This window comes from Gossypium hirsutum, chromosome A11, assembly GCF_007990345.1.
Source record: "Gossypium hirsutum isolate 1008001.06 chromosome A11, Gossypium_hirsutum_v2.1, whole genome shotgun sequence".
Taxonomy (NCBI): domain Eukaryota; kingdom Viridiplantae; phylum Streptophyta; class Magnoliopsida; order Malvales; family Malvaceae; genus Gossypium; species Gossypium hirsutum.
The window spans coordinates 121,840,172-121,852,255 of NC_053434.1; the positions used below are offsets into that span (position 1 = coordinate 121,840,172).

Sequence of the window (12,084 nt, forward strand, 5' to 3'; positions counted from 1 at the left end):
TTTAGTCCTTTTTTCGTTTATTTTTATATCTTTATTAAATATCCTTGTTATTTTTATATTATTAGTATTATTAGTATTAGTATTACTATTATGTATTAGTATATATTTTATTATGTACGTGTATACATATATATATTTTCATATTTAATATTTTTATTTCATTTTTATTCTAATATTTTATTAATCTTATGTTTGTTTCTTTATATTCCAATGTTATCATTATTATTATTATTATTATTTTTATTAGTTTATGCTTTGTTATATATTTATATATTTATAATACGTATATATACTTGACATATTTGTATATACCTCGGTAATATTATTACTAGTTTTTAATATACGCATATATTACCTAAATATTTTAGTATTATGTATATTCTTCATGTATTATATATGTGTTCTTAATACTATACTTTATTTGTGTCATGTTTTTATGTCGTATTATTATATTTTAATATTATATTATATAATTATATATACATATATCTTTTATATATATTATCATTGTATATATTTTAATATTATTAGTTATATTTTACACTATTATATATATATTTCTAATATTATATTGTATATACTGTCGTTTATATATATATATGTGTATGTATTTATGTAGTGTAGAAAATAGTTTTATTATCATTCTTATCATTTCTAAGGTATGCATATACTATATATGTTCTATGTATGTTATATGGATTTTTAATATCGCTGAATATATATGTCATCATCTTATATATTATTTATATTAAAATATTTTAATATTCATAATTTCAAATTGTTGATACATTTTTATAATATATTTACGTACATACTTTTCATTTATTATAAATATACTTTTTTATATTTTTATATCTCATATTTTTATGTATACATAGGTATAAGCATAAATACATACATCTTAATTCATATATATGTATATATACGTACTTATACATACTTAAATATATTTTTCATATTTCATAATTCTTATATACTTACATATATTTATGCATATTTTACATCATATACATACTTATATATATTCTTTATATTCTTAAAAATGCTTTTTGTATATTTCACATATTTTATAATTCACATACATATATTTTATATTATCACAATTTGTAAATATATATAAACACATTTACATTTTTATTTTTATAATACTTACCGATTTTATATATATGTATATATTTATCTATGTTTCATATTCTATAATTTATATGCATTTCTTATTTTATGGCTTTAAATTATACATGCATATACATTTTTACATAAGTGTATTTATTGTCATCATTGTTATTTGGTGTTTGTTTATTTATTCGTGTACACTTGTGCCTTTTTTAAATGTTAGTTCTATTTATTTATTTGTATGCTTTGTTTATGTAATCGCCTCGTCATTTCATTTTGCCTATTGCATTGTTGTTACTCACTTTACTTTGCTCACCTTGTCGTATTCGTTATTGTTTTGTCAAGCATTGACACTAAACACCAAAAGGAAAATTTTTCTAAATAAGGCAATATTTCGCGTTTGGAAACTAGAGAAAACGTGCCCTAACGTGCTGGGTTTCGATTTCTCGTTTGACTAAATAGCCAAATATCCTCTTAAAGCTTCAAAGTATGGTTTCATTAAACTATAAGGTGATCTTGGTTTCGATGGTTTAGAGTATCGTGTCCTAACGTGCTGGATGTGATATTCCTTCGGAACAAGAGAATCTTATGTTTCAATTCACGATATCAGATTTTCTTTTAAGGATCGTATTTTTTAAAACTCTTCAAATTTTCAATTTTCGACACTAAGACACTAATTAATCAACTAGGTACCAATTTTGGGCGTATCGAGGGTGCTAATCCTTCCTCGTGCGTAACCGGCTCCCGAACTCATTTTTCTGAATTTCGTAGACCAAAATCGTTGTTTTAATAAAATTAAATCATTTATTAAAAACAACCACTTTTTGAGGTGACCCGATCACACCTCGTCAAAAAAGGATTGGTGGCGACTCCCGTTTTCATTCTTTTTTAAATCCAAGTCGACCCCGTTTTCATCAAAAAAATGGTGTCAACAAATATAATAAATCATATAAAATAATTTTAGTATAGTTGTATAAATAATTTTTAAATTAAAATTAATATGTTCATTCTATTTTTAAAAAATTAGAATTTTAGAATGGAGTCTACCAAATACTTACCTAACCCTAATTCCTTCATTTGGGGAAAAATTTCCCCCCATTCTCCATCATAATTCTATTGTTTTCTACCCTAAAAAAAAGTTCTATTGTTTTCTTAATGATGTTTCTATTTTTAAGATATTATATGGCATTGAAATTCTTGAAACAATGTGAATTTTTTTTTAAAGATAATAAGTTGGATTTTCTTTACCTAATGAATTATGGAAATTTAGATTAATTCTTTTTAATATATTTTCTTAATGCAAGTCTACTTTCTTTATGTATATGGGACTCGAAACTTATTTAAGAAGATTTGAATAAAAATATTATATTAAAAAAATTGTTTGTGTAAAATTAATAATAAAGGCTTGTTTAAAATATAAATCAAGCATAAGTTTTAAGTTTCAAATCAAATCCCAAGTTTGGTCTCGCATAGCTCATTTTTGAAGTTTATATTATGTTAACTTTCTTTTATTTTTTTGTTTTTTGGTAAAAGGAAACAACATAAAAGTGATTACATTAAAACAGTCTATTATTAAGTGAAAAACTTGCATCTCATTGTACGTTGAACTTGCATATTTAGCCATATGATCAGCAATTTTATTGTGGTCCTTGGAAATATGTCGAGAATGTACACTCCTTACAACTCAAGAAATGATGAATCAGTCGCAGCTCCAACATCCTACTATTTGCCACACCGCCAGCTAAAATAGTTTTCACTACCAGAGCATTATCACATTCCACCTCTAACAAATCACCGATCAGTACAATAGATCAATACTCATTGACGAATAGAAGTATATAACCTTATATCCAAGCGAATTTGACAATAAATGTCAAACACCAGAGAAGAAAATTGTTTGAATTTTGTTTGCAAATTTGTAACGTTTAAAGATATTTCTAGAAAAAGAAAAACTTAACTATAGGAGAAAAGGGGAAGGGGAGCCTTCAATTGGTGTAGGCAGTGAGAACAGAGAATGTCATACAACAATGACTTAACAGCCTAGTGATTTAAATGAAAACTTTTAAAATTGAATGACCAAAACGTAACTTATTAGTAATTTAATGGGCTTAAATGTAATTGAAAAAGAAAGAAAGAAGAATATGACCCATTTTCGACACTTTGTTCATTGAGATGGAGATAGAGATGGCCATTAATGGTTTAGGTATAGTGTGTATGTCAGAGAAAGTGACAAAGGGAATCCAATGTAATGAATACTTCCAAGTTCATATAACATATTGTCTTCTCACGTTAATTTATTTCTTTTGTTTAACTCATTTTTTTAATATTTTATTAAAGATTATTTTGTTTATTATTTTAATTATTTTTTTACATTTAATTTAAGAAAAGTGATGCATTAATTTATACTTTTCCTTTTCTTATTTTTTTGTTAAAATGTACTTCTCTTTTTTATATATCACCTTGACTTATGTTAATAGATATTGTTTAATTTTTTTTATTGGTCAAATTCTTGAGAGGCCCCTTTATTATAGGTACCTGATCAATTTAATCTCTCTACTATTGAATGGATCAATTTAGTCTCTATATTATTAAAAAGAATCAAATAAGGTCAAGTTAAAATAGAGTTAACATTTACTAGTTTTAAAAAATACAATTTATTGTTTAGCAGAGTTGATATTTTTAAAGTTTTAATGGTTCTATAAATTAAATCTTTTATTTGGAATTGAACTGTAATTGAAAAAATAATTTTTAACATATTTTTATACAATAAATGTTTAATCTATTATAAATTGGAATCATTTGATTCTTTTTAATAGTATAGGGACTAGATTGATTCATTTAACAATAGAGTGACTAATTTGATCTGATCCCTATGACACAGGGATCTCATGTATTGGTTGTAGAAAAAAAATTTGAATTTGAAACTATAATGAAAAAAATAATAATATTTAAGAGTTTTAAGTATGGTGAAAAATTGTTTAAAAAAAAGTATGGTGAAAATAATAGGGTAAATTATAAAAATCGTCACCCAGTTATGATTATATTCCTGTTTTGATCACCCAATTTTAAGAAATTTAAACTGAGGTTGAGATTTTTTTTTTTCGTTTTGTGGAAATTTAAATGGAGATTTCAGAATTTCACAATTAAATGCTCTGATTTTATTAGTATTTATAAGTATCAATTACAATCTTCACTTAATATATATATACCAATCAATTAATTAAAATATGAGAGATCAATAAGCTACAATTTCATCATTTAACAAAATATTTTTAATAATTATTAATAAAATATTCCAAAAATCTGATCAAACATAGTAAATATTATAATACATAGAATAATTTATTAATTTTTAATTCAACCGTTTTAATCTTATATCTATTTGTTTACTAATAAATATAAATGTAAGAAAATTAATATAAACTCGACCCATAAAAGGTTCTAACTTTTAATTTAATACTTATATTTAAATACTTTACTACGTTGGTACCATTCTTAACTGGGTTACCAGTTCAGTTATGAAACTATAGAGATGTTGATTCTTTTAAATTATATAATTAATATTATTTTGATAACAATTTTATCTTTTTATACTTTTATATCATATTTAAATAAGAGATTTAAAAATTATAAATTTAAAGATCGAACACATGTTCAATAGCATTAAAATATAAATTCATTATCACTCCACCTATTACCATTAATGAATAAATTTTAATAGAAAATATTTTGACATTATTATTAATGTGTTTCACTAAAATAATTAATGTTTTTTAAAATATTTTCGAAGCAACAATGTAATAATTTGAATGTAAAGAGTTATTTTAAATGCGAGGCCTCAAAATAAGCCCAATATTAATAAGAAAATGCATTAGAGTAGGTGCACAAAGGCCCAATTCACATACGAATAAAAAATTCGCTTTAATGAAATTTAATTGCTTAAATACTCCTTGAAAATTTAATAATTCTTGAATTTTTTTCTATATATAAATATAATTTTTTTTTATTTTTAAATTTTCTAAGTAAAATTTTTATTATTTTAAATAATACAAGCAATTCAATCTTATTTGCAAAGAAAAATAGATCAATTGGTCGAGTTGGATCGGTTTCAAGCCGAGTTAATCTAGTTCTAGTTTATTCAAACTTTGAAACTTTTGGTACATTTGATTTGGGTTGCTTTAGGTTCGCTGTTTTTTTCAAGTCACGTTATTATGAGTTCAAAATTTATCTTGGGTTCTAATATGGTAGGTTGGGATCATTTTTGGTTAGTTGTTCATACTAAATTGAAACTATTTTTAGATCTTTGGAATTGGTAAAATGATAAATTTAGTGTTTAACGTTTATATTTTTCGTCAATTTTGTTTGTATTCTTTTTTTAGCTAAATTTGGCCATTAAACATTAAAAAAGAGTTAAATCGCCTTTTTTAACGAAAATGCTAACTAAAATATTAATGTTTTAATGAAGTTGGCATGATAGCCTACATGATAATTCACGTGTACTTCATGCTAATATAACATTATTTACCTTATATGTTACGTAAATAAAAATTATAAAAATATTTTTAAAATAAAAAAATTCAAAATTCAAAATAAATATAAAAAGTTTATAAAATTTAGAAAAAACTAACATGAAGCACACATTGATTACCATACAAGCTGACATGTTCAAAAATTTACCGTTTTAGTCAATATGTATATTAAAAAAGTAGCAAGTTGACTTTTTTTGAAAGGTTGATGGTCAAATTAGACTTTTTCTAAAAGGTTAAGAGTCAAATTTAACTAAAAAAATAAGGGTCAAATCGACAAAAAAATATAAAAACATTAAAGCTAAATTTGTTATTATACTTTTCAAATTTTTTTTAACATAATCTTGTTATAGGTTCTTATCATATCTGTTTTTTTCGAAACAAGGCCTATAACTACCCATAACCCCTTCCCAACTCTTGAATAAGAGAATAATGCGTTTCAGCGCACTCAAACCCACATTCTCCTACCAATTACCAATGTCAATCGAGCTAAGACTCAATTGACAATTATACGTAATTTGCGCAGTTAGTTAATTTGTTTGAGCGGAATTAATTGTTGAATTAATTATTTAATTTATTAATTATAATGATTGGTTTTAATTATAATAACATTTGTTATATGATCTCTTACTCCAAATTCCCTTCCAAAATTATAAAATAATAATATAAAAAAATTGCACATAAATTCAAAATTTTAGATACTTATCAACAATACTTGAAAATATTTTCCCATTCAACAATACTTAATTACATTGAATATACAAAATAATTTACAAAAGAAACATACTTTCAATATTATAAGAATTCTTGACACAATCAAATCCTATATGAATAGCTGCAACACTTCCCCATCTTCAAACTATAAACCCCAAGCTCCCATCAACTGTTAAACAAAAAATAAAAATAAAAATCCAACATGTCAAAGAAATATCAATTAATAAATACTATATAGTCTTAATTAATTAATTAGGAGCATTTTATGTAGCCCTAGATGATCTATTACTGTAGCACCTTCCTCGGACCGCGGTTTGAACCAACACTTGCCCAACACCTTCCCCGAGCCCTTCGATCAGCCCTCCGATGAACTCGATCACCACTTGAGATGCGAGCCTCGCGGCAGTCCCTAACATGCTCGGCTTGTCCATGCCCTTGATACCATTGGCTTGAAGCCCATTCACCATGTTCTTGGCACAAACTGCATGGAGATGGTAATCGCATGTGGTGCAATGGTAAACCCTCCCTGACCTTTTGCGGTTACACTCGCCGCATGAGAAACTAGAAGGGTCAACGGTTGACGGCAAGGGGAGGAGCCGTAACACGTGCGGATGAACCGAGATGTTAATTTCAGTTGATAACATGGCACAGCATGGGTGCATTTGGAAACTACAGGCATTGCATTTGAAAACGCATCCTTTGGTGGGCTTGGCACAAATATCGCACCTCGATTTCAATATTCCACTTCTAACTGAAACATTGAATAGTTTTATCATAAAGTTATTAATTATTTTACTATCAAAATAAGATATATTGAACAAAAAAAATTAATTAATTTAGCAGATTTCAATATTCGATTTGATTGAATTCAAATAAACAACTTGACAAAAGTTGGAGTCCTCGCATTTGAATTAATCATTTTTAGTCTTTAAATTTTTCAATTTTTTAAATTTCAATCCTAACCAAACAATAGTTACTATTTTCATTAAGTTATGATATTTTTCAAAATTTTATGCGACAAACATATGATCACATGTAGAGGTGAGCATGGGTCGGGTCGGGCCAGGTTGAACTTGGGTCGGCTCAACTAAAAATTCAGGCCCCCGAAAAATGAGCCTAAAATTTTGCCCATGCCTTACCCGGATAAAAATGTTAAAACCTGGGCTAGACCCAGCCTACCCATATTAATTTTTATAATTTTTTTATATAATTTTAAAATATATATATAATACATCAAAAATAATAAAACATCAAAATAAATATTTCCCAACAAATTAAAAATAAAATTTAAAAAATATTTATAACTTAACAAGCAAATGCCTCTAAAATAATAACAAAATTAACAAATGTCTTTAAAATAATAACAAAATTAACAATAAAATAAGTTTTATACAATACCCAAACAATAACAACAAAATAGTAGCAACATAATAGTAAAATGTAGCAAAAATAGGGAGAAAACAACAAGAAAATAATATTTTTTTTTAAAAAAGGCAGATTTTTTTGTCTTTTAGTGAATTCAGCCCGGACTGGGCCAAAAATGCCTTACTCGAGGCCCGGCCCATTTTTTAAATGAGGATTATATTTTTGCCCAAACCCTCTCACATTTTGGGCGGGCCTTCGGGTCGGGCCGGGTGGCCTGACCCATGCACAAATCTAATAACATATTATGCCAGCTTGTTATTTCCACATACTATTTACAAAAGAGTTCATTAATAAATTTAACGGTTGTTGTTTGTGTCAAAATCGGAATTTCAAAATTTTAAAAATTATATGGACTAAGATTGATCAAATTGAATAAATTAATTGAATCTATAACCTTATGCATAGTATAGGACTAGTAGTAAGAGTTAATCAAATGGATTTAACTATTACCATTTGCATCAAGACGAAAGTTTTAAAATTAGAAAAATACAGAAACTAAAAGTCAAATATTCAAAAAATACAAAAACTAAAATTGATCAAATTAAAATACAAGAACTAAATAAAAAGTATAATAATTAATATTTCACCATTCATAAAAGTAGATAAAAAAAAAAGAAGGGCATCTTTCCATAGGCAATGTATTTTTATGTATATTTAGAAATTCATTAGCCTTTAATAGTTAGTTAAACTATTGCATTATTTTCTCAAAGTTTATTAATTGGAACTAGAATTTAGTGGATATTTTGTTAATTAATCTAGAAAATGTCACCTACGATGGTACGGTTTATATTTAGGATTTATGATTATCCATTTCAATAATATTTTCTAATGTTTGAAAATATGCTCTTCTCTTGAAAATACAATGTGCCTTACCCCTATATCCAACCCTTGTTAATATTAAATATTGACAATAATTATAAACAAAGATTCAAAATTTTTAATTTCAACTAGAATTTATCACTCCCACTACTATATATAGGATAGTTTAAATATTTTAGGCAAGTAATTTTTTTAATTAGTGGGCAGGTCTTTTAGAATGTAAATAATTTTTAAAGACATAATATAAAAAATTATAATAAAAGTATTATTCTTATTCTTGTTTTAATGTTTTTTAGTTGTATTAATCTTTTGGAGCTTTCACTAATGGAATTGGTGTGACTCATTAAACTCATTTAGGCCCTTTTTTTTTTGAATTTATTGTGAATTTCAAGAGGAAGATAAAGTCTTAATTGACTAGTGCAATTTGAATCCAAATTACACATACAGCAGTGAATATTCTAAGCATTAGGGCAACACACGAGATTTTCAATTGAGTGCATTAACCTAGATAATCAAAGAGCAAGATATTAAACTAATTTTTTATGGCTGATTAAGGTGATTATATTGATATATGAAAGACATAATTAACCCATTTTTTTTAAATTTCTTTAAAGTAATGTATTAAATAAAAAATCTAAAATGATAATAAATAGACTAGTAATAAAGGAAAGAAAATTACCAGGTTTACGAATCAAAATGATGTTGTGAAGAGGGTGGATTGGATGTCTCTTAAGACTAGGAGGAGCTAAAGCACAAAAATCATGGAGTTGATAATCACATTCCGAACAAGTGAACCGTTCACCGGCACCGTACTCCTTGCAAGCGCCACAGGTGAAGAGGTCCGAGAGCCGCGTTTGCGATAACGGATGTTGCGGGTGAGCCGCATGGAAGATTTCATCCCCTATACGCGGAACGTCGGGTGACGTTGGGAATAAATCTGCCCCATTAGGTGACCTCCGGCTCCCCCTTCGGCTAACAAAACCACCGCTTTGATGATGATGATGATGATGATGGGGTTGATCCATGGGACTATGGGACTGATTTTTGAAGAGGAATGAATTGGTTTTGGCATTGACCATCATCATGTTTTTGCTCATGTAGGGAAGTGAGTGGTGCAATATTTTGGAAAATTAATGGGGGGAATATTTATGATGGAAATTAAAGTATTGATACTATTTTGCATTGGGTTTTTTTTATTATTTTTAATTTTTGAAAGAAAAAAAAAGGGACCCAAAAAAAGATAAATGAAGAAAAATAAAGCTAAAAGGCATTTAATTAAAGAATTGTTACTCAAAAGTTGCTATATTCTTTGTTTTGTTTCATTTTTTTTATTAGAGTTTAAGTTAAATTAATATCTCACAAATATCAAATCGTTAATTCTGTTATAAAAAAGATAAGATTCATTTAGGGATTCAAACTTTTATGTTGATCTTGTTAAGAAAAATCAATCAAAACAATCCCCAATTGTTTGTATAAATAACATTGTTGTTATTGTTCCACAAGTGCTATATATATATTATAGTAAAAGTTATTTCTTTTATAAGCTACGAGTGGTTCATACAATAGTTAAAAGTCGTTGATAGTGTAGAAACTGATATTATATAGAGTATTTTTTAAGAAGAGGAGTCTTCTTCTTAATTTCGATAAAGGGTTGGTAGAAAATAATTTATAGTTGAGCGGTTGCCCTGCCAAATGAGTACCCTACTAAATAGAAACAAAGTTAAGAGTCATGGAAAGCTTTTGATAAGGTGCAACTAAATGTGATAGGATGGTATTATGCATGATTGTACTTAGTGGTGAATCCAGACTGAATTGTATAATAAATTTTTAAAGATCAAAATATAATTTTATAATGTATTGATTTCTAATTTCATCATTTTTGAAGTTTATTTTGAGAGGTTAAATAGCAAATTTTATATCTAAAGGGACCAAAGCACCTACCTGACACTACCCCTAGATTTGCCTCTGGTTGCACTCTATCCCGGAGAGTTGGTGTTGGAGCTTTACGATGTGATCTAATTTGACACTAGTACGTTTTGGGTAAATTTCCTTTAAGATTTGACTGTGATTACGTGGCTTCTGAGTTGAGTGAACTCCTACTTAAATATGGTTGGATTATTATTCAATTTTTAAAATTAATTATGTTTCCTACAACAGCATACTATTAGTTTATAAATCTAGACATAAATAAATATAGATTAAATTCAGAGAATTGAATTACTAGTTAATGTATTATCTTTCTTTTTTTAAAAAAAGTTAGGTTATGTCCCTAAAAAGCTAACATGAAATTTTCAAAGAAAAAAGGCCCCATGCAACAATTTTGATTCTTGATGAGGAGGACAACTCCAAAATTGAAAAGACTAGACATTTTTGTCCAACCAGATATTTTCTTTAATTCTCTTTTCTTTTTTCAAAATTCAGAATATTTACAAAATATTAAAATTATTTTTTTAAAGTTCCACTATTACAATTACAACACAATTACAAGTATGATATAAGTATAAATAAATATTTGATCTATTATAATGCAGAACCAAATCAATACAAAACACAACAGATGAAAAACTCAAAAGAACCAGACCAAACTGGGAAGAATCAAACTAATATATAAATATATACTCGACTAACTCCAATATAGAATCAAATCAGAACAAACCACAATAAATGAAGAACCAAAAAGTACTAGACCAAACCCGAAAAAATCAGACAAAACCTACATATAACGTACGCACATGATAGAACTAAAGATCTACAAATCACAATTGCAAATAGTAAACCCATACCTGAATACTCAAAAATCAAAATCAACACGTAACTAACAGACCAAAGCCTCATTTAAAATATATTAAAAATTACTATTTTATTTTTTATATAATAAAATTCTCTTTAAACATTCTATCTTTACAAGTTAGACTTATCAAACCGAGTGAATAACCCATCTTTCAAGTAAAAATTCATATATATATATATATATAAAGGCCTTTATATTGTTTTTATTAATATTATTATTAAATACAACTAATTACATAAATAGTTTCTATTAAATTAATCATTATAATTATTAAATTAAATAATTTAAGTAAATTACATTAAATTTTATTAATTACTCTCAAATTATTATTATTATTATTATTAACTGTTTTTGGATACCATTGGCAACAAAGTCAAGGGTTTTTCTTTTCTCTAGTTTTTTAGATTCATTATAGCAATTTAAAAAAACGTGTTGGGACACTAGTGTTGTGTTTGCATCTTTGCATGTCGTGCAAAGATTTCTTCACTTTACGTGTCCCGTATGCCCATATATATGTGTTCAAATATATTTCTAAGTCCTTATATTTTTTATAAGTTTGACATTTAATCTTTTTATTCTTATTTCCTTATACTTTTTGTATTTTAAAATTCAAATCCAATTGTTAACTTATCTTAAAATTCTTCAAGCAAATTTGTTGTTATGATATTTTGAAATTAAAAAATACTTACTCAAATA

General features: G+C 26.4%; 1 protein-coding gene across 2 annotated transcripts; it reads right to left on the minus strand.

Annotated features, from left to right (window-relative positions):
- Window positions 1-6,371: 6,371 nt before the first annotated feature.
- Window positions 6,372-9,779, minus strand: LOC107923328 (uncharacterized). 2 transcript variants are annotated; one of them, XM_016853533.2, is made up of 3 exons: window positions 9,277-9,726; window positions 6,651-7,104; window positions 6,372-6,522 (listed from the first exon to the last, which is right to left on the minus strand). In XM_016853533.2, exons 1-3 carry the CDS (start codon window positions 9,692-9,694, stop codon window positions 6,519-6,521), a joined length of 876 nt encoding a protein of 291 aa, XP_016709022.1. In that variant the 5' UTR covers window positions 9,695-9,726; the 3' UTR covers window positions 6,372-6,518. The 2 variants fall into 2 exon arrangements, with proteins under 2 accessions (XP_016709022.1, XP_016709020.1); XM_016853531.2 differs by having other exon boundaries at window positions 6,372-7,104; window positions 9,277-9,779.
- Between the last annotated feature and the right edge of the window lie 2,305 nt (window positions 9,780-12,084).

Bases quoted from the DNA above. Each gene is read 5' to 3' on its own strand.
- LOC107923328 (XM_016853531.2), bottom strand. From the start codon at position 9,694: ATGAGCAAAAACATGATGATGGTCAATGCCAAAACCAATTCATTCCTC. The intron at 7,105-9,276 runs GTAATTTTCTTT...TCAATGTTTCAG, and splicing joins CATTTTGATTCGTAAACCTG to TTAGAAGTGGAATATTGAAA.